Consider the following 24,552-nt stretch of genomic DNA (forward strand, 5'->3'; position numbering starts at 1 on the left):
TCTACGAGGGCTATATTTTTTTCAACCTCCGTTCGGTCGTGAAATTAAAACAACGCTTCATCGGATTCTCACTGTGGTTTTAATTTCGCGGCCTATCGAAGGTTGAAAAAATAGCCCTCATGTTTATATCGGTAATCCTTATTTCCAGTACCGGTAGCAATCATCGCAACAAAGATGATCAGATATCTTATGCAGGAAATGGCACATGTATTAACACATGGAGAAGTTGAAACACTCAAACTTGGATTGTGAAACATTTAATTATGGAATTTCCTGATCTCTAACTTCCAATCACCGGAAATTACGCAGACTTCATTTACTATTATGATCTTTTAAAATATTTGTATTTTGCTTTCCTTGCCCTTCTAATCACATTGTAATGCCTTCTTTCATTTTTTCAGCGTGCTACAGAACTCAGCCTTTCTCCTATAAGCTGGGGAGGCGACTGAAAGGGGACCCGTCAGAGTCTCTCATCATGAGAGCATGGGTTGGCGACCACGGTCTGCTAGCTGAGCCTGACATTGTTTCAACTTAATTTTTCCAGGCTTTTCACTTTCACCCTTCTTTAGTCAACTCTTGCTCACTTACGATCCCGATAGTATCAGGTTTGCGAGACTTAGGGAGTATTTCACTTTCACACCCTTCGCGGTGCTTCCCTTTCTTTTGCCGATACCCTCATTTTTTTCTCTCATTAGAAGAGAGGATGGATTCCCAGTTGTACTTCCTCCAGAAACAATCGCCACCACCAGCTGTAAACTTGCCCTCACAAAAAGAAACCAGTGAAATTAATTTTTTTTTTTTTTTTTTTTTTTTTTTTTAAGAATAGCTGCCTATGACCACATTAACATGGTGAACTGTCATGGTGAGTTCTTAAACAAGAATATTCTCTTGGTAAATGAATGTCTATCTAATGTTACTGACCAGAAATTTCTCATGTATACGCTACATCACCCTGTAGGTGGAAAGTCACTGCTTGAGAATAACTAATGAAGTTATTTCCCTTGAACAACAGGAACAAACCGACAGATAAACAAATCTATTAAAAATAAATACAATACTTTCCGGTGCCAGAAGCTAGCATCAATAGGCCATTAGCTGCCTCCACCTGATGAGTAGAAAGTAATTTTGTTATCAGATCATCCTTGTCTTGGAGATATTTTCCTAGTTTTCATATCGAAGGCAGATCACTCAGAATGTGTGTAATGAACAGCTGTGATGAGCCATGAATCACACCACTATCCTCCCATAAACTACTCGTTCCCATGTGCCAGTGACGTCGCCAAGCTCTTTGACTATCGAAGTGCGCATCCATCATGGGTCCCCTGCTGCTTCTCCTATGCATCGACTCGGTAACTGCAATATATCAGCGATGAACCTTGCTCTCTTCTGATTGCTCTGCGTATGCTATTGATTTTAAGATATCTCGGAGACCTGATCAACCAAAGGAACAGAACGTTTTAGAAATTCGGACTGAAGCATAACCTAACTAAGACCAAATACGGTGCTCAAACGGACAGCACGATCCAGAGAAGGGGCTGCACCTCTTGCGAAGTCCTCAGATTAAACAATTTTGGCAACTGTATGACAACTGACAATGACGGGCTCTTAGACGCTCGAGCACGTACAAACGCTACTTGGTTGAAGTGTCAGGTCGCATTGTATCCGAAATATGCCATCCACCCAATAGCACTGGGTGGTGCAGAACGTTGGTCCCCAGGGAAAAAGTCATGGACAAGTGTTACCATGCTACGTTGGTCTATGGGAGTGACTTGGCTGGATCATCTAAAAGTGAAAGCAATCGAAACATCGTTATGATTCGTTCCATCCTAGGCGAGGTGAGAAAGGAAAGGCTGTAGTGGTATGGGCATGTTTATAGAGTTGATGCAGAGTCCAACATGCAACATGTATTCATTTTCAGCTCCAATGGATCATCACAACTTTTAATTGAATGTTTATAAATGTCCTTGTATGCTACTTGCTACGCCGCACTCTTTCTGTCTCTTGCTCATTTTTCGTCACTTCCATTTTACACATCATATGCAAAGTCTGTTGAAGATATTTGCACACTGTTTTGCATGGTGGTGTATATTATTTATATCTACAGTATACTCTAGGCTCTTTTCTTTGACACAAGTAATTTCCTTTCTTCAGGATTATAGATTTGCTTTTAAGATAATGGATATGTAAACCAATTTCTGCAAAGCTGCTTTCAGCTAAATTTAACAATTAAATTAACTGAAGTTCTGTAAAAGAAATAATGATGCTGCCAGATGATGCTCCAGATTCGGTGCATGGTACCAGAAAGGTCAGAGGGATGGGAATAATTTGCGCAGAATGGGAAGCCAGTATACAGCATTACAATATTTGTGGTCGCTTACTCCATATTCAGGACGTACATCGACCATACGTAAGGAAGTTACCTGAAGAACAAGATATGACACTCCACAGATTTTACATACAAAAGAAAGTCTTCCTCCAAAGATTGACGGAAGAAAACTACGTGAAATTATGAGAAATTGATCCTTTCAATCGTGGTGCCAGCTACCACATAAAGGACTGCCCGAAAGCAAACTCCTGGATGACTCATAAATCACCTCTGTCCTCTATAGTAGACTAAATTTTAGAAAATTTAATATTTAAGGTAACGATTGGATTTGTTTTCTGAATGAACAGCTTACAGATTATGGTGTTGGTGATGATTTTCTAAAGTTTTCTAAAGATGAATTACAACTAGGCAACCATCATCTATTAGCACTAATCAGAAGGGAAAAGGAACAGGTTCGACACTTCGAGGAATGACAGTATTGTACTAAGAAAAGCAAGGGAAGGCCCACGAAGTGCGTGAAAATGAAATAGTCCCTAGGCCTTGCAAGTCTTAAGACCGTCGGAGTCGGAAAAGAGCAAGTATTGACCGCGGGAGTTCGGATAGGAAAGATGAAAATGAGGAGCCCGGCACAAGTAGAGTACGTTTAAATAATTTCATCAAAATTATTCTATGAAATGAATTATTGTAAGTTGGCTGTTAGAGATTCAGAACGACATGAAATAACAGGGGCTGACAGAAGGAAGGATCCTGAAGAAAGTCCGTGGTTTTCAGGAAAAAACACTGAAGAAGAAAATTATCCCCTGGTCTGAGGAAAGAAAAGACATACACTGAGAGAATATGCGACAATATTGGACAAGGACCAAAACCCAACAGCTCAACAAGCGTGATGCTAACTAGGTCTATTCGAAAGAAGAAGAATTGTAACATTTATAGGGCAAACCACATTTAGCTGTTAAAAAGTGATGTGTAAATTTGATCCTAATTTTAAGGGCGATTACTTGGATTTTAAAAATCATTTTTTTTAGGAATTATAGTGAATATATGTTAAGGATGCCAAATTTTATTCAAGTATTATTTATAGTTATCGATCTATAAAAATGTTAAATTTGGGCTAGTGAAAAGTACATCTCTCTTAATATAAATAATGTATACGAGGAGTATCGGTAGGGCCGAATTTCGGGGCAGGCTGACTAGGTTGTTGCCTAGAGGCCAGCAACACGATGGGGCCCACACACAAAAAAATTAAAAACTGAAAATATTCACGAGTTGAACATAGCAGGTTGATTAGGCTGCAGCCTAGAGGCCTCACCAGGATGGAGTCCGTATCACATTAATTTAAGTAAAAGAATATTCACGAGTTAACATGTTCAAATTTAACAACATTGACTATTACTGTAATAATGTTCTTGTTTCTTCTTCATTATTAATAAGCCTGAAATTACAGGTAATCACAAGGATCCAGCCGTTATGGTTGAAGGTAAAATATACATAAACCGTCCGGCTCCATGGCTAAATGGTTAGCGTGCTGGCCTTTGGTCACAGGGGTCCCGGGTTCGATTCTCGGCAGGGTCGTGAATTTTAATCATAATTGGTTAATTTCGTTGGCACGGGGGCTGAGTATATGTGTCGTGTTCGTCATCATTTCATCCTCATCACGACGCGCAGGTCGCCTAGGGGAGTCAAATCCAAAAACCTGCATCTGGCGAGCCGAACGTGTCCTCGCACACTCCCGGCACTAAAAGCCATAGGCCATTTCATTTCATACATATACCGTTAAACAAGATATTTCTGATTTTCAGCACTAGAATGCGTTAAGATGAGGGTGCATGTAGATGATGTCTCACTGTGACGGTGGTGATCATTGTTTTAAGAGGAAGTACAACTGGGCAACCATCCGTGATATAACATTAATCAGAGAGAAAAAATGGAAGGGATCCGACACTTCGAAAAATGAAGGTATCAGCCAAAGAAGGATAATGGCCACGAAGGGCATGAAAATGAAAGAATCCCTACGCCTCCATACGTAATACCGTTTGGGTCAGAAAAGAACAAGAGTTGACCAAGGAAGGTCGGATAGGATAGATGAAAGTGAGGAGTCTGGCACAAATAAGTGGAAGCAATGTCAGGACTCAGCTAAGGGCCCCGTGATCGCCAACCCACGCTCCGAAGTACAGAGCCCATGGGCCCCTTTTAGTTGCCTCTTACGACAGGCAGGGGATACCGTGAGTGTTATTCTACCACCCCCACCCACAGGGGGAAAATGGAAGGGACCGGACACTTCGAAAAATGAAAGTATCGGCCAAAGAAAGACAAGGGCCACGAAGGGCGTGAAAATGAAAGACTCCCTAGGCCTCGAGTACTCAAATACCGTGTCGGGGTCGGAAAAGAACAAGAGTTGACCAAGGAAGGTCGGATGGGATAGATGAAGGTTAGGAGCCTGTCACAAGTAAGTTGAAGCAATGCCAGGACTCGGCTGAGGGCTCCGTGGTCGCCAACCCACGCTCCCAAGTTCAGAGCCCTTTTAGTCTCCTCTTACGACAGGCAGGGGATATCATGTGTGTTATTCTACCGTCCCCACCCACAGAAAGACTCCACCAGAATAGGAGGTGGGGTTGCGAACGTTGCGCACCACGTATTCAGCCTAAACACGTTAAGTCAGGTCTTGAAAAAAAAAATGGCGTATGGGTTTTAGTGCCGGGAGTGTCGGAGGACATGTTCGGCTCGCCAGGTGCAGGACTTTTGACTTGACTCCCGAAGGCGACCTGCGCCTCGTGATAAGGATGAAATGATGATGAAGACGAAACACACCCAGCCCCCGTGCCAGCGAAATTAACCAATGATGGTTAAAATTTCCGACCCTGCCGGGAATCGAACCCGGGACCCCTGTTTCCAAAGACCACCACGTTAACCATTTAGCCATGGAGTCAAAATATGTCATTGTCATTTTAACTCTTATCATAATAATCGTCAGTAAAAATGATCAAGGCGATTTTGAGTCTCACCAGGCAGTTTCATTACCGAAGTAGTCCACACTAGTAAAGGGTTAATTTATATTTATTTAGGCTGAGGCTACCTGTGGGAATTTAGAGAAAGACAGTTTACGGTTACGTTCATATCAATGAAGTCAGACCTAGTGCCCGTTATAAAGTAGGCCAACACAGTATTTTCTATTTCAATGCTTCATTTTAGTTTAAAACTTGTAAAATTGCTTGTACAAGTTCCTGAAAGTCTCTGCTTTAACGTACGTCAACAGAGTGCCATCTGTTAACACTAACGGAGAAGATGCGACAATACTGGGCAAACACCAAAGCCCAACAGTTGAATAGGCGTAGTTCTAAGATTTATAGGGCAAACCACATTTAGCTGTAAAAATGTAATGTGTATATTTGATCCCAATTTTAAGGCAATTACTTGTATTTTAAAATTCAAAACATTATTTCATGAATTATATTGAATATATGTTAACCATGGTAAATTACAATAGAATTTTACAGGGGAAAGTACCATTTAGAAAAGGTGGAAGTATTAGGTTTAATGGAGGGGCACGTAGCATTATAAGTTTTAAAAAATGAAAAAATCTGGAACAGATTCGGCTTCCAGAAATCCGGGACCAATATGTTGGTAACCGCCACTTAAGGAGGATCTTCACCAATTTTGATGATGATGATGATGCTTGTTGTTTTAAGTGGCCTAACATCGAAGGTCATCGGCCCCTAATGGTACGAAATGAAAGAACAAAAATTTCAAAGGCATCCACTGACCAAAATAAAAATAAAATATGTCATGAAGAATGAATGGATGGACAGGAACCCAACAAAACACAAAACAAACAAACAAACAAACAAAAACCAGTGGATCAGACTCAAAACAGATCAAAAATAATATGATGCTTGGTGTCTAAAAGGGGTGCAAAATCCACGTCTAAGGCCCCACAGAATGGTACATGTCGCGAGTAAAATAGAACCATGGTATGTGTCATGTTGGGGTACTAATCAGAAGTAGCGAAGACTCACGGTGATCCACAAAAATGGTACTACTCACAAGTATTGCAATACGTACAGGTAACGCAGACCTATGATGTGTCTCACACAATGGCCCAACTCACAGTCAACGCAAACCGAGAAGGTTCCCCACCTAGGTGTACTAAACACGGGCGCCGGTATTCCCGTGGTGTTCCTCATATAGTGGGTACTAATCACAGGCAACGCAGAACCACGGTGTCGCTCATATAGTGGTACAACTCACAGTCTACGCCCAGACCCGCGGTGTTGCTCACATGGGTACGACGCACGGGTACTGGAATCCACCAGGCCAGGCTTTTACTGCTACTAATCACAAACCTATTTCGTACCTAATTTAGTGGTACTACTCGCAAGTACAGGCAACCGATGGTGTTCCCCGCGTGATGGTACGATTCAAAATTAGTTTCATGGTTCTAATTCAGTCAGCCCTTGGTCGCCCCTTTTAGTCGCCTTTTAAGACAGGCAGGGGATACCGCGGGTGTATTCTACATGTGCGTCCCCCACCCGCAGGGGGTAGTGTGTTTGGTCCGCGAGATGTATTTTATTTCCCTCAAGTCCGCCGGCAAGCCGGTTAGGACCCCCCTATCCGCCACCTGGGACGCGCCACGTGGGAGTATCACCTCTCCCCCTGCTACGCCATCGTAGTAGGTTCGTGGTTCACCAATTTTAAAATCACATCTGTATTCATAGTAGTTCCCTTTAATGTCCTAAATGTATTGTTATTAATTTATTTGGAAATTTATTGAACATTTTCCTTAGTACATTATTCCAATCCCTAACTCTTCTTCCTATAAACGATTATTTGCCCCAATTTGTCCTCCTGAATTCCAACTTTATCTTCATATTGTGATCTTTCCTACTTTTTAAAACACCACGCAAACTTATTCGCCTACTAATACAATTCCACGCCGCCTCTCCACTGACGGTTCGGAACATACCGCTTAGTCGAGCAGCTCGTCTCCTTTCTCCTTAATCTTCCCAGACCAAACTTTGCAAATTTTTCGTAACGCTGCTCGTATGTCGTAAATCACACAGAACAAATCGAATTGGTTTTATCTGGAATTATTCAATTTCTCAAATCAAGATATTAAGATACAAAAGTTGAAAACTAGAAAAGCAGCTGGATTTGATAAGATTTCTGGGGGTATACTAAAGGCAATGGGTTGGGATATAGTACCACGTCTGAAGTACGGCACTTATTTGACTAATAACATTGTGCTACTTACCGACGTGGTATCGTAATAATGTTGTCGTTTTTACGTTCCACTAACTATTTTTATGGTTTTGAAAGACGCCGAGGTTGTGGTGGTGATTATTGTTTTACGAGGAAGTACAACTAGGCAACAATCCTCTATATAACACTAATCAGAGATAAGAAAATGAAAGGGATCCGAAACTTCGAAAAATGAATGTATCGGCTAAAGAAAAACAAGGACCACGAAGGACGAGAAAATGAAAAACTCCCTAGGCCTCGAATGCTCTAATACCGTCGGGGTTGGAAAAGAACAAGAGTTGCTCAGGGAAGGTCAGATAGGATAGACGAAAGTAAGGAGCTTTGCACAAGTAAGTGGAAGCAATTCGAGGACTCAGCTCAGAGCCACGTGGTCGCCAACTCACGCTCCCAAGTTAAGAGCCTCTGAGACCCCTTTTAGTTGCCTCTTACGACAGGCAGGGTACACCTTGGGTGTTAGTCTACCGTCCATAACCACAGGGGTAAGTCTCCGAGGTGCCGAAATTTTGTCCCGGAGAAGTTCTCTTAAATGCTGGTAAATCAGTGGTCGCAAGATGTCACAAATTAATGACGTATTGTGAATACTACCGGCTCGGCGCAGAGTGAAGGCTAAATAGGGCCCATTCGTTGGAGTAGGAGATAACGCGCAAGTGGGCTGTGAGCAACCGTCTCTACCGACTCTATTCATAACAACCAAAAAAATAGTATTTGGGATGATAGTGTAATCTCTGCTCATCACAGAATCTTCGAGCAGCACTGAATAACTAAATGAGTTTGCTACTGATTATAACAAACTAAGCGAAGTGGTTGAGCTAGGTTGCAATGTCTGTGTTCAGGGACACGCCACCCCCCAGATCATATTTTGCGACCACTGCGGTAAATCGACCGACACAAACTCCGGACTGAGGCGGCTTTGAAACCGCAAACTTGGGCTTAGTTAGCCAATGCGTCGACCATTGGAGCCGCTCAGCCTAACTCCAGTAGTAGACCTTGACTCAAATAAAACTAGTAGTTATAGGTTTTGCGAAATCCAGTTCCATGTCGAGAAAACAGTTTCATGAGTTGCGTTAACAGCGCCTGCAAAAACTAGTTTCTAAATAAGCATATTTAACTTAAACAGACGCTACCTCAGGTGGCTTAGTAATTAGTAAGTTGTACACAGGGTTTCGTAATGCAAGAAACCTGTACACCCAAGGCTTAGGATGAGTCACGGTTAGCTATGTTTTAGTTCAAGTAACTATCATCAGGCATGAAGGACACTGCAATCTTCTCTCCTTTGATCTGAATTTAGTTACTGCAGGTCAGATAATAATGAGAAAAGACTAACGTCAAGATCTATGAAAACGGAATTCAACATCTGACTCCTTGTTCTTTATTAAGGATTCTCTGTCAACCTCCGTGAAGTAGCGGTTAGCAATATTCGTTGCCGTCCACGGATTTCAGGTACTGCCAGATTTTTAAGATTGGCAGGAGCGCTGGTATGTGATTAAAAATGTACATGCAGCTCACCCTCATTGGGAGTGTGCCTGGAAAGAACTGCACCACCTCGGGAGGTAGAAACGGATTTACACTTGCATAGGATTCTCTTAATTGACCTCCACGAGCTAAGAACTCAAGAATATGGAGTGGTGATCACAGGGCCTCTATCTGAGTCCGGTATGGCTTCCATTTATTTGTGCTAGGCTTCTAACTTTCTTTCCGTTCACTTGCACCGTCGACGCTATTAAGTTTATGAGGTTTAGGTAATCGTCTCACTTTCACGCCTTTCATGGCCTTCCCCCTTTCTTTTGTCGAGACCTTCATTCTTCAAAGAACTGATCTTCTTCCAATTTATGGGTTCTCAATTTCGGATCGCGCGTTGATGTTTACTGGGATCGTAGCTAAGTCAATTTATTTGTGCCTGGCTACTCGCTTTCATTTTTCTGTCTGTCCTCGCTCGGCTAGCTCTTGTTCTATTCCGATCCCGATGGTATTGTGTGAGGCGGAGGTAATTCTCGTTTATTTCAAATCTTCGTGATCATTCTTCGAAAGATCGAGTTTCCTCTTTTTCCCTTCTGATTAGTTACACTTGCCTTTAAAGCAATCATCACCACCGATTCTATGAATTATCTGCTACTGCTGCCGAATATTGGATGGTTCCCCATGAGCTCCACTAACAGTCATAGAAAACCTTGGCTTCTCTGAAGGGGTGTGCTAGTGAAAATGGAAAGCGCTGTAGTTAAACACATTGGTTCCTTTAGCGAATTCGAATTTAATTACGCCGCTGAAGAAAATCGAGTGTCATGAAAGATCCGAACATCAAGGAGTCATTTTCAAATTTTACATATGTTGACAATAACTTCTTCTTTCATGAGCCTAAGCAGGGACATACCCAATACCTTTTTTCATTTCGATAATATGTTACTGTTGTTTAAGGGTCAATATACAAGATTATCGATTAAAATTTGAATGTAATGTGATTGACGAATTTTATTACTGAGGAAAGTTGGGTGTAAGAAAAATCTCCCAAACTAAACAATAAGAATTAGGAACTTATGGTGAACATATTAGAGCCCTGAAATGTGACTCAATTACCCACTCAAAGAATGCACCAAGATCGTACCCGATGCCTTAGATCAAACAGCGGTGGTGGCGGCGGCGGTGCTTACTGTTTTTTTTTTAGTTGCTTTACGTCGCACCGACACAGATAGATCTTATGGCGACGATGGGACAGGAAAGGCCTAGCAATGGAAAGAAAGCGTCCGTGGCCTTAATTAAGGTACAGTCCCAGCGTTTGCCTGGTGTGAAAAATTGGAAACCAGGAAAACTTAGTGTTTTAAAAGGGAAGTACAATTGGGCACCCATCCTCTATAACACAAATCAGAGAAATGAAAATAGAAGGGGTCCGACACTTCAAAAATGAAGGTATCGGTCAAAAAAATAAGTGCCACGAAAGGCATGAAAATGAAAGACTTCCTAGGCCTCGAATGCTCTAATACCGTCGGGCTCGAAAAAAAACAAGTTTGACCAAGGGAGGCCGGAAAGGATGGATGTAAGTCAGGAGTCGGGCACAAGTAAGTTGAAACAATGCCAGGACTCAGTTAAGGGTCCCGTGGTCACCAATCCACGCTCCCACGTTCATAGCCCACGGGGGCCCCTTTTTGTTGACTCTTACGACAGGCAGGGTATATCGTGGTTGTGCTGTTTATTGTTTTAAGAGGAAGTACAACTAGTTTCGGACACTCGAGTTTAGGCTTTAACTACTCAAGAACCGATAGGCCTATTACAAAATAAGTTATATCAATATTTTCCTTGTTTAATTCTACATTAGAGTGTATGAGACAAATTATTTTTGAAGTTCATTAATTATTTTTTATTTGTGGTTGTAGTAAATATTGTCCGGGATTTTGGTTTCTTTTCTAGGAACCGCTCACTTAAAAATAGGTACATGGAAAACTACTTATCTGATGGTAATTACGTTTTTATATACTAAAGCCACATGTATTCGTAATGTAATACTCAAGTTACACTTTTTTTAAACACCCCAAAGAATCATTTTTCTACAGCAACGTTTTCCCAGCCCAGGATGAACGTATAACAGGAAACTTGGGCTTGTTTCGAATCGTGCTTATCAGAAACTACAACCACGGTGCGATACTGAATGAATGAAGAGTTACGTTGATGGGAAGTTTTATACGTTTTAGACGCTCTAATGCAGAATTAAACAAGTAAAAATATTGATATGAAACATTTTGAAATAGGCCTATAGCTCCATTTGTAATTAACGCCTAATCTCGAGTGTCCATAAAAAAAATCCGACAGTAGCCAACCATCCTCTATATAACACTTATCAGAGAGAAAAAATGGAAGGGATCCTAGAATTCGAAAAATGAAGTTATCTACCAACGAAAGACAAGACAGCATGAAAATGAAAGACTCCCTATGCAACGAGTGCATTAATACCGTCGGGGTCGGAAAAGAACAAGAGTTGATCAAGGGAGGTCGGATAGGATAGTTGAAAGTGAGAAGCCTGGCACAAGTAAGTGGAAGCAATGTCAGGACTCAGCTCAGCGCCCCGTGGTTGCCAACCCATGCTCACAACTTCAAAGCCCCTGGGACCCCTTTTAGTTTGCAAGTTGCTTTACGTCGCACCGACACAGATAGGTCTTATGGCGACGATGGGAGAGGAAAGGGCTAGGAGTGGGAAGGAAGCAGCCGTGGCCTTAATTAAGGCACAGCCCCAGCATCTGCGTGGTGTGAAAATGGGAAACCACGGAAAACCATCTTCAGGGCTGCCGACAGTTTGGTTTGAACCCACTATCTCCCGAATACTGGATATTGGCCGCACTTAAGCGACTGCAGCTATCGAGCTCGGTTAGTCCCTTCTTACGACAGCAGGGGATACCATGGGTGTTATTATACTGGTCCCACCCACAGGGGGATTAGGTCAAACAGAAAGAAAAGCAAACAAAATCAGCTCATTTTACGTATGGGTCATGCAAGTCATCAAAGATATCATCTGTACACGGCGAGGCTATTTACAATTTTCCTACCATTTACAAGGAACATTCGCGATTATGATAATGGTATAAAATCAAACACGATGGAAGGTTCAGCTGTAATCAATGCTTATTGTTCCAATTCTAGCTACCCCTATTGGTAATTATACATGTTTATGGGCCTAAAGAGGTATTTGCGTAATAATGAATAAGACAGGAAACTCAGTTCTAAATAATGATTATTCTGCTAATTTCAGCTGCTCTTACGTATACTTAAATATGTTTGTGGGTCTTGATATAGAAATATGTTAGGCGAAAACGCAAACAACAATAAGCAGAAAATTCAGTTCCCCATATAACATTGTCAGGAGCATCAAAGGCATCACATTCAACTGGAAAATGTAGCTTCTTCCAGACTTGCTTAATCATGGGCACTGCACTGATTACGGATAAGCGCATGAAGGTTGATGACAGCGTTACGGCTCTGAAGATGGTATCGGTCAAAGAAAGGCAAGAAGCCGCTAAGGGCGTGAAAATGAAAGACCCCGTAGGCCTACGAGTACCATCGGGGTCGGAAAAGAACAAAAGTTGACCAAGGGTGGTTGGATAGGATAGATGAAAGTGAGAAGCCTGGCACAAGTAAGTGGAAGCAGTGTCAGAACTCAGCTAAGGGCCCCATGGTCGCCAACCCACGCTCCCCAAGCTGAGAGCCCCTGGGGCCCTTTTAATCACATCTTACAAGATGTAGAGGATACCGTGGGTGTTATTCCACCGCCCCCACCCATTGAGGGAGTCTCTGGATGTCAATATCGAAATTGTCAAGTAAAACTCGCTTACAAAAACATTTGATGAACTACAGTGCTGGCAAAAAGTTTAAGGACACCCATGGGAAAGAGAACGTCTTTTATTTATCTCACTAATTAATTAATACTAAATTACAAAAAATTACACAACAGGTGTCAGTCCATTAGTAATCTATTGGCCCCCCTTTGTCCTTTTTGCATTGCTTGATCCTGTCTGGCATCGTATCGATTACCTTAGCACACTCATCCCTGGTTATCTGCCTCCAGAGATTCATGACTTGGAACCTCAATTCTTCCTCATTTTTAGGTTTCATTTTCCCCAACTTGTAGGCCATAGAGTTCCAGAGGTTCTCTATAAGGTTCAAGTCAGGGCTTTTTGCCGGTCATGGTAATCCCTCAACATTCTTTCCACGAAACCTTTCAATACTGACCTTGGATTTGTGGCAAGTGGTATTGTCCTGCTGAAAAATGAAGTTTTTCCCAGTAGGCGTGTTGGTGAAGGCAGCATGTTCCATTGTCTCACAATATTGGATACTGTTCATTGACCCAGCAACAATCCTGCATTCTCCTGGTCCATATCATTACCGAATCACCTCCTTGCTGAACGGCTGGTGCCACACAGGACGGAAGAAACTTTTCAGTTTTGGTTCGCCGAACTCTCATCTTTCGTCTCGCAAACAACTCAAATCGGCATTCATCTGAAAAGACAACCCTTCTCCATGCTTCTCTTGGCCAATTCTTTCTTTCAAGACACCATTTCCATCTCCTTTTCTTGGCTAAGTCGTTCAATAATGGCTTGCGTATCGCGTGAAATGATTGGAGCCCTGCCTCTTGTAAGCGATTGGGAAATGGTCCTTACGCTAATGTCAGTGTTGTGCAATGTCTTAACAGTACTCAAAATGTCACTGCTGCTAGCGTTCCTGTTCGCCTTACTTACAGCAACAATTGTTCTATCAAGTCTAGGCGATGCCTTTTTGGGCGACCACTGCGAACGGCATCGAGCACTGTTCCGGTGGCAGTAAATCTTTTTACAGTCTGTTCCACACACGTTTTTGAAACACTTAAACAAGCTGCAATCTCCCTGTAAGTCTTATGCTCCTTGTGCATCCCAATAATCTGCCATTTTGTCTCGTTTGACACACTTTTATGACCCATTATCACGATAAAACTTTTCCACAATGACTTAACCTCAAATCACTCTAGGAAATAAACAACTCTTTGCAATGCCAAAGAGATCCAGTGTTGCCTAGATCTTCCTAACATCTCTCCTTGGGTCACTGCAGTGTGCTAGGAAGTCTTTGGCTACATGGCCATCATATAGAGGGAAATTCAAAATTATTTTTCTTCTTCCTACATTTTCTCTTTTTTTCATAAAATTCAGCAAACATGCAACCCCCCCTAAAATTTTAATACACATTTTTTATATGACTTTTAGCAGTAACTGGTTGATTTCTACCTGGTACACCTACTTGTATAACAAAATTCAGAAAACTGGCTCAAACCGTTTTCAAGTTATTATTTATTTTGTTATAAATATATGGCTTCTTTTAAGCATGCCTTAATTTACAAAAACTACCTTAAATTGTGAGGAAAGCAACGGGAAACTACCTCACTCCTCATTTACCTAGTACGCCTCTTCAGTGATGCCTAGGCCATCTATGACAGCTGATGGCATAGCTGTTGAGGATCCCACCAGCGGAATCGCTGACGGACTGAACATACATACATACATACCTTAAATTGGGAATGCGTGGAGCTAGAGACCTCTGGTTTTCACTAATGTGTCCACGAACCTGCTACGCAGGCGTAGCAGGGGGAGAGGTGATACTCCCACGTGGCGCGTCCCAGGTGGCGGATAGGGGGGTCCTAACCGGCTTGCCGGCGGACTTGAGGGAAATAAAATACCTCTCGCGGACCAAACACACACCCCCTGTGGGTGGGGGAGGCTGACGAATAATACACCCACGGTATCCCCTGCCTGTCGTGAGAGGTGACTAAAAGGGGCGACCAAGGGTTGATTGTATTAGAACCATGAAACTACTTGTGATTAGTACCACCACGCGGAGAACACCAAGGGTTGCTTTTACTTGTGCGTAGTACCACTACATTAGGTACGAAATTGGTTTGTGATCAGTAGCACACAGGAGCACCGCGCGGTCGGCTTTTGCAGTACCTGTGATTAGTACCACCATATGAGCAGGACCATGGGATGATAGCTACCATGGTTCTGCTTTGCCTATGATTAGTACCCACTATATGAGGAACACCACGGGATAGGGAGAGGTCCCTGTGGTTAGTACTCTTATGTGATGAACACCATAGGTTTGCGTTGCCTGTAAATGGCGCCGCAAAGTGAGAAAAGCATAGGTCTGTATTATGTCGAATTTCATAAGCTCTGAGTAGTACAATAATGTGTGGAATGCCGCAAGTGTCTGCTACTTTTGATTAGTACCGCAACAGAACAAATACCATGGTTCTATTCTGATAGCGATCAGTATCGTTATGAGGGGCGGATAACTGCGATTTAGGACGCCCTGTTGACTGCACGCATAATCGATTCAGTGTTGTGCTATAGCAGTACTCCCTTGGTCAGTAATACTCTTTTGTCACGTCAGTTTATGTGAATGTGAGACATTGCGGGTCGCAACCACTGATTGTTTTAAATTCATGTCCATCCATTCATTCTTCGTTCTCACGCTTTTGAATTCTGGTCAGTGGAGAATTTTAGTCTTTTAATATGTCATTCCATTTCGTCTCATTTCGTACCATTAGGGGCCGATGACCTAGATGTTAGGCCCCGTTAAACAACAATCATCATCATCATCACTAATGTGTGGCATTTCTGCTGTACTTTCAGATCCAATGCCAAAATTTGTATGTTAGCACAATGTTTAAGGCCTGTAGATGATTATCTGCTTTTGACAGGTGTCCTTAAATTTTTTGCCAGCACTGTACTTCCATTAACAAAAAAAAGTATACATCCAAAGTTTCAACAAGGGAAGTTGCACCAGGTGTTACCTGTGTGTGTTTATCCGGAATTATAAATAGATTTCGTTGGTGGAGTGAAAATGAATCTAGAACCAGCCAACATTTTGTTCCAACATTGGGAGACAGTAATCCCACCAATGTTCAAGAATATTCTTGTCCACTTTGCCTGAGGTGGTGGTGGTGATTACTGTTTTAAGAGGAAGTGGAACTATGCAATCATCCTCTAGGCTATATAAAAGGAATCTGAGAGAGAAAATAGGAGGAATCCGAAACTTCGAAAAATGAAGGTATCGGCCAGAGAAAGACAAGGGCCACGAAGGGCCATAAAATGAAAGACTGCCTAGGATTCGCAAACCTAATACCGTCGGGGTTGAAAAAGAAGAAGGAAGGTTGGACAGGACAGATGAAAGTGAGGAGTCTGACACAAGTGGAACCAATGCTAGGACTCAGCTAGAGGTCCCGTGGTCGCTAACCAAAATCTCAAGTTGAGAGACCCTGTCCCCCTTCTGGACGCCCCTTACAACAGGCAGGGGATACCGTGGGTGTTATTTTACTGCCGCCACCCACAGAGGGACAACTTTGCCTGAATTTGAACTAGTTATGCATGTTAGGTGGTCTGATGAATACGACAGGAAACCCAGCTATAAATGCTAGTGTACTAATTTAGCTGACTTACATATACTTAAACATATTTGTGTGTCTTGGTGTTGAAATCTGTTAAGCACAAATGTAACCGACAAAAGCACATTGGACGAATGATGCATTTGTACATTTGTTCTGTTGCACAAGGGGACCAAACGTGTCATTTCGTTCACGTAATACGATACAAATTAGAGAGAGAAGTGTTTATTCCATAGATACAATGGGCTGAATTATTGTATACGAACGGGATATTCCAGACGCTGATTTCACTCCGACAATCGTGTCTCATTCACCGATGCTAGATAGTGTGCGGCCTCTGTGAATTTCATAATTAAATCCAGATTCGTCGGTATTCAGAATTTCAGCCGATAAATAATCAGGAACGATCTTGTCTCTTCTTGCGATTGAGCATATTTGTAACTTACAAAATGCACAACTTGGTGACTAACAATCTGGTGAACTGCCTTTAAATTCCACAGCCAAGTCGATCCACCTATGAAATCTGTCAATCCAAATCCTCTAGCTTTCATTCACGCCCATGATCTTTTATCAATATCATGCACAGCCTTCAGATTACGCGTAATTTTTGCCTCTCAACAATTAGACCACATGTACTCCGATATAACCTTGAGTTTCGCACGTTTTTCCCTTGTTGTTAATTCCTCTAATAACCAAGGACACTTTGGTTAGACTGATGATTTAAAGAGGTAAGGTATAGGAGGTATAGATCTAAACGAGGCCACAATAGCTAGTAGAGGCGCTTATTTCATTGACATAGGCTTGGAGACTGAATGCAAAAAGACGTAAGAGCCAACAAAGAAGATTATATAATAATAATAATAATAATAATAATAATAATAATAATAATAATAATAATGTATGGCCTCCGGACAGGTCTGGTGCAGGTCTTTCGATTTGACTCCCCTAGGCGACCTGCGCGTCGTGATGAGGATGACATGATGAAGACGGCACATACACCTAGTCCCCTGTGACCAAAGGCCAGCACGCTAACCATTTAGTCATGGAGCCGGACTACGTAGCCTATATATGAACCGAGCTCAATAGATGAAGTTGCTTAAGTGCGGCAAGTATCTAGTATTCGGGAGATAGTGCATTGGAACCCAGCTGTCGATAGCTCTGAAGGTGGTTTCCCGTGGTTTCTCATTTTCACACCAGACAACTGCTGGGGCTGTACCTTAATCAAGGCCACGGCCACTTCCTTGCCATTCCTAGCCCCTTCCTGTCCCATCGTCGCCATAAGACCCATCTGTATCGGTGCGACGTAAAACAACTTAAAAAGTGTGTAGTATGTGTGTATTTACGAATATACAGTATGTATTTATTTATGTATGTAATTATACGTCGAATTTAAGGTCGATAGATGAAATCGAGTAGATGGTGATTATTACTGCAAATTTTCAGAGAACCCTTACTCCTAGTTTTAGGAAAATTTCCATTATGTCTTCCCACACATACCCGTGAAAACTTCCGACAGGTTCTCTTAAAAATGAATAACTGAAGGCTCACCTTTGAGAAAACAGCCCTCTTGGGTGCAAGACCCACGATCCAACATACAGTCTACATATTGCTTGAGAAGACGTGAACTGTTGAGGATGGCGTCCACATCCACGTTACCGGGCGAGTTGGCCGTGCGCGTAGAGGCGCGCGGCTGTGAGCTTGCATCCGGGAGATAGTAGGTTCGAATCCCACTATCGGCAGCCCTGAAGATGGTTTTCCGTGGTTTCCCATTTTCACACCAGGCAAATGCTGGGGCTGTACCTTAATTAAGGCCACGGCCGCTTCCTTCCAACTCCTAGGCCTTTCCTATCCCATCGTCGCCATAAGACCTATCTGTGTCGGTGCGACGTAAAGCCCCTAGCAAAAAAAAAAATTCCACGTTATCATAGCGTGTGGAGTAGGTACCAGTTCCCTTGTCGACGCTGGTACACTTGACGGCAAAGGCGCCGTCGAGAGCGAGCGAGCACTAACAGCAGGACACACACAAAGAACTTCATGGTTACTGACCTTCTGACCCCAAATTGGCAGGTTCAATCCTAGCTCAGCCCGGTGGTATTTGAAGGTGTTCCAATACGTCATCCTCGTAACATAGGAATGAATTTGATGGATGAAGCTGTGGGAATGAAACGGTTTATGTGATGGGGTTATGTGAGGCGAATGTACGAAGATAGCTTCTTGTGTAACAACACATTCTGAATCTTGCGCAGAAATGAAAGTTCATTTACTGATTGCAAAGTACTGTAGTGTTTGCTGAACAAACCTGTGGGTAAAATGAGGACAGCAGTGATATCGATCTTGAATGTAAGATGAGATTATCTTACATCATACTTTACACAGCTATCTGAAGACTTCAAGTTCATATAGCAATGCAGCTAGTCGCGGATACGTTTGGCATGTTGCTATTTCTACAACTAACATTTTCTGAATATAATACTTGCTCAGTTTCTTCATCTTTGGAAACTTTACTACTGAATGTAGATAAGGTAGTGGTGGTGATTATTGTTTTTTGAGGGAGTACAATTAGGCAACCATCCTCTATACAACACTATTTAGAGAGAAAAGTGGAAGGGATCCGACACTTCGAAAAATGAAGGTATCGGCCAAAGAAAGACAAGAGCCACGGGGGCGTGAAAATGAAAGACTCCCTAGCCCTCGCAAATACCGTCGGGGTTGGAAAAGAACAAGAGTTGACTAAGGGAGGTCGCATATGATAGATGAAAGTGAGGAGCCTTTCACAAGTGGAAGTAATTCCAGGACTCAGTAAAGAGCCCCGTGGTCGCCAGCCCACGTTTGAAAATTAACAGCCCCGTGGGTCCCCTATAAGTCGCCTCTTACGACAAGCAGGGGATACCGTAGTTGATATTCTACAGCTCCACCCACAGGGAGAGAATGTAGATAAGGTAGTCAATGTAGTATAAATTGATATGAATCAATTTAACAAACTAACGTTGGTGTCTCTATCCATCTCTGAGTGGCGTCGAATATAACAGATGACCGGGCGAGTTGGCCGTGCGCGTAGAGGCGCGCGGCTGTGAGCTTGCATCCGGGAGATCGTGGGTTCGAGCCCCACTGTCGGCAGCCCTGAAAATGGTTTTCCGTGGTTTCCCATTTTCACACCAGGCAAATGCTGGGGCTGTACCTTAATTAAGGCCACGGCCGCTTCCTTCCAACTCCTAGGCCTTTCCCATCCCATCGTCGCCATAAGATCTATCTGTGTCGGTGCGACGTAAAGCAAGAAGCAAAAAAAAAAAGAATATAACAGATGAAAGTGAGAAGCGTGGCACAAGTGGTAGTAATCCCAGGACTCAGTTAAGGGCCCCATGGTCAACAACCCAAGCTTCCAAGTTAAGAGCCCCTGGGGCCCCTTTCAGTCGCCTCTTATGACAATCAGGAGTACCGTGGATATTATTGTATGACCCCGTCTACAGGGGGAAAATAACCTAAGGGTAATCGATTCCATGTGCTTCCCTGTAAAGCAAAGCCACATCTACGTACCATCTCCGATATACTAGGTATAAGCCTCACTTTTTTCCATGCTTCCAACGAACATACTGCATAATATACACGAGTGTCTATCTCACCCACGCTGTAATATGGAAACCACCAAAACACGTGTTACAGATAACCACGTGGTAAACATCAAAGAGGTGATTCAGAAGGTGATAAGGAAGATGAAAGAACCAAGATTTATGGTCCTATTTACCACCGGTTTATTTTTATTGCAACTGTATGCCGCTAAAAATACAATGGCGCATCCAGGGCTGCAACTGATGACGCTAGAGCAAATGTCAGTCTCTTGTAACACTCACAAAATAATCCATTTGAGCGTAGCTGTGAATAGTGGGTGTGTACGAGAGCTCTTCGTACCGCAATCTGTGAGCGGGCTGTTGATGAACGCGCCTCATGTAACAAGGTCTACGCTGGGCCCGACGAGAAACGTCGAAGAACAAGTTCGAAGTTACTTCATTCGGCACGTGAAAGGTAACCCAACACGACGCGCATTTTACTTCATCCTTGAAAATTTGTTTTTACCAAGAGCAATGTACACTGGACCATACTCTTGGCTTAGTATCCTCCTTCAAACCGTCCCAGCCACCTCCTTCCGTTCTGCCATATTTGTGGTAAAGTCGTGTCCTCATACCGAGGTGGTGCAGCTCTTTTCAGGCACAACCCCAATGGAGTAAGCTCCATGTACCATTTCAACCACATACCAGCTCTACCGGGCGAGTTGGTCGTGCGTTTAGAGACGCGCGGCTGTGAGCTTGCATCCGGGAGATAGTGGGTTCGAATCCCACTGTCGGCAGCCCTGAAGATGGTTTTCCATGATTTCCCATTTGCACACCAGGCAAATGCTGGGGCTGTACCTTAATAATGGCCACGGCCGCTTCCTTCCAACTCCTAGGCCTTTCCTATCCCATCGTCGGCATAAGACCTATCTGTGTCGGTGCGACGTAAAACCACTAGCAAAAAAATAGCATACCAGCCCTTCTGCCATTCTTAAATTCCTGGCAGTACCGGGAATCGAACCCGGGCCTCTGAGGTGGTGGGGGTCGTGGTGGTGGTGGTGGTGATTATTGTTTTAATAGGAAGTACAACTATGCAACCATTTTCTATATAACACTGAAAATGAAATGTCGTTTGGTTTTTAGTGCAGGATATCCCAGGACGAGTTCGGCTCGCCAAGTGCAGGTCCTATTTGACACCGGTAGGCAACCTGCGCGTCGTGATGAGGATGAAATGATGATGAAGACAACACATACACCCAGCCCCCGTGCCATTGGAATTAACCAATTAAGGTTAAAATCCCCGACCCGGCCGGGAATCGAACGTGGGACCCTCTGAACCGAAGGCCAGTACGCTGACCGTTCAGCCAACGAGTCGGACTATATAACACTAATCAGAGAGAAAAAATGGAAGGGAACAGACGCTTCGAAAAATGAAAATATCGGCCAAAGAAAGACAAGGGCCACGAAGGGCGTGAAAATGAGAGATTCCCTAAGCCTCGAGTGCTCGTCGGGGTCGGAAAAGAACAAGAGTTGACCAAGGGAGGTCGGATAGGATAGATGAAAGGGAGGAGCCTGGCACAAGTAAGTGGAAGCAATAACAGGACTCAGCTAATGCCCCCGCGGTCACCAATCCACGCTCCAAAGTTCAGAGCCCCTGAGGCTCCTTTTAGTTGCCTCTTACGCGGCAGTGAGGTTCGAACCCACTATCTACCGAATGCAAGCTTATAGGTACGTGATCTAAACCGGACGGTCACTTGCTCGGTGATTATTATTTTAAGGTGGTATAAAACAAGGCAACAATCCTATCTTAATGATAATCGGAAGTGAAAAAGGAAGAAATCTGATCCTTCGAAGAATAAAGGTATCAGCAAAAGAAAGTAAAGAACCATGACAGGCGAAATAATGACTCCTTAAGTTCCGCAAACATAACGTGGTGGAGATCAGAAGAGAACAAGAGGCGTCGAAGGTGGGGGGCGGGGCAGATAGGAAAACTGAAAATGAGGAGCCAAGCACAATTAAGTGGAAAATAGGTCATACTCAACTAGACACCCTACAGGCATCAAACCACGCTCCCAATTTGAGAAGTGGTGGGATTATTGTTTTAATAGGAAATACAAGTAGGTAATCATCCTCTATATAACACTAATCAGTGAGAAAGAAATGGAAAATATCCGACACTTCAAAGTCCACGAAGGGCGTGAAAATGAAAGAAATTAAATTTTGAGAGCCCCTGGGGATTACCTCTTTTAGTCACCGAAATGACAGGGAAGGATACCAAGGATCTGCATTCTACCAACTTCACCCACAGGATGACACGAATAGTAAATCCCCATGATAATGATAAATTAACTTCTTTTTAGCCAAGATCTGTCTACATACATACATACATACATAATCATTATAGACTGTTATGCCTTTCAGCGTTCAGTCTGCAAGCCTCTGAAAATTTACTAAACGTCGCCACAATCCTCGATTTGCAACTAGTGTTGTGGCCTCATTTAGTTCTATACCTCTTATCTTTAAATCGTTAGAAACAGAGTCTAACCATCGTCGTCTTGGTCTCCCTCTACTTCTCTTACCCTCCATAACAGAGTCCATTATTCTCCTAGGTAACCTATCCTCCTCCATTCGCCTCACATGACCCCACCACCGAAGCCGGTTTATGCGTACAGCTTCATCCATCGAGTTCATTCCTAAATTAGCCTTTATCTCCTCATTCCGAGTGCCCTCCTGCCATTGTTCCCACCTGTTTGTACCAGCAATCATTCTTGCTACTTTCATGTCTGTTACTTCTAACTTATGAATAAGATATCCTGAGTCCACCCAGCTTTCGCTCCCGTAAAGCAAAGTTGGTCTGAAAACAGACCGATGTAAAGATAGTTTCGTCTGGGAGCTGACCTCCTTCTTACAGAATACTGCTGATCGCAACTGCGAGCTTACTGCATTAGCTTTACTACACCTTGATTCAATCTCGCTTACTATATTACCATCCTGGGAAAAAACACAACCTAAATTGAAATTATCGACCTGTTCTAGCTTTGTATCACCAATCTGACATTCAATTCTGTTGAATTTCTTACCTGCTGACATCAATTTAGTCTTCGAGAGGCTAATTTTCATACCATACTCATTGCACCTATTTTCAAGTTCCAAGATGTTAGACTGCAGGGTTTCGGCACAATATGCCATTAAGACCAAGTCGTCAGCATAGGCCAAACTGATTACTACATTTCCACCTAACTGAATCCCTCCCTGCCATTTTATACCTTTCAGCATATAATCCATGTAAACTACAAACAGCAAAGGTGAAAGATTACAGCCTTGTCTAATTCCTGTAAGTACCCTGAACCAAGAACTCATTCTACCATCAATTCTCACTGAAGCCCAATTGTCAACATAAATGCCTTTGATTGATTTTAATAATCTACCTTTAATTCCATAGTCCCCCAGTATAGCGAACATCTTTTCCCTCGGTACCCTGTCATATGCTTGCTCTAGATCTACGAAACATAAACACAACTGCCTATTCCTCTCGTAGCATTTTCCAATTACCTGGCGCATACTGAAAATCTGATCCTGACAGCCTCTCTGTGGTCTGAAACCACACTGGTTTTCATCCAACTTCCTTTCAACGACTGATCGCACCCTCCCTTCCAAGATGCCAGTGAATACTTTGCCTGGTATACTAATCAATGAGATACCTCGATAGTTATTGCAATCCTTCCTGTTCCCTTGCTTATAGATAGGTGCAATTACTGCTTTTGTCCAATCTGAAGGTACCTTACCAACAATCCACGCTAATTTTACTACTCTATGAAGCCATTTCATCCCTGCCTCCCCACTATACTTCACCATTTCAGGTCTAATTTCATCTATTCCTGCTGCCTTATGACAATGGAGTTTATTTACTATCCTATTTACTATCTGTCTAGTGTTAGGAAAATTTCCATTCTATTTCCCACACATACCCGTGAAAACTTCGACAGATTTTCTTAAAAAAGAACAACTGAAAGCTCACCTTTGAGAAAACAGCCTTCTTGGGTGCAAGACCCACGATCCAACACACAGTCTACATATTGCTTGAGAAGACGTGAACTGTTGAGGATGGCGTCCACATCGACGTTATCATAGCGTGTGGAGTAGGTACCAGTTCCCTTGTCGACGCTGGTACCGGTACACTTGACGGCAAAGGCGCCGTCGAGAGCGAGCACTAGCAGCAGGACACACACAAACAGCTTCATGGTTACTGACTGCCTGGTCCAACACAACGAGGCCACCTTATACTCAGGAGATGGTGAGCTCTCGGCCTTGAAGCAGCGACCAGGTTTGCTCCATACCAACCTCTCGTTCGCACACACACCGGCTAACTTCAAAATGTAATTTCTAACGGGTTAAAATGTCTCCATTTCGCGTGAACGGGTGTTAAACACGGGAACAGTAGATTATTACTTTTTTTTTTTTTTTTTTTACTTAATGTATGAATTTCCATTAAATGTTCAGAGAATATCTTCCAAATAACTCCATAAAAATTAGTTCTA

The 24,552-nt window shown here is 42.9% G+C and overlaps 1 protein-coding gene across 1 annotated transcript in view; it reads right to left on the reverse strand.

Moving 5' to 3' along the window:
* The window catches only part of LOC136872418 (allergen Tha p 1), a 44,055-nt gene extending 19,775 nt beyond the window's left edge, over positions 1-24,280 (reverse strand). The window contains exon 1 of the mRNA XM_067146237.2: positions 24,033-24,280. Coding sequence (XP_067002338.2) covers positions 24,033-24,255 — 223 coding nt within the window. The 5' untranslated portion in view covers positions 24,256-24,280. The remainder of the gene's footprint in view (positions 1-24,032) is intronic.
* Positions 24,281-24,552: the final 272 nt, after the last annotated feature.

This window comes from Anabrus simplex, chromosome 4 (assembly GCF_040414725.1).
Source record: "Anabrus simplex isolate iqAnaSimp1 chromosome 4, ASM4041472v1, whole genome shotgun sequence".
Taxonomy (NCBI): Eukaryota; Metazoa; Arthropoda; class Insecta; order Orthoptera; family Tettigoniidae; genus Anabrus; species Anabrus simplex.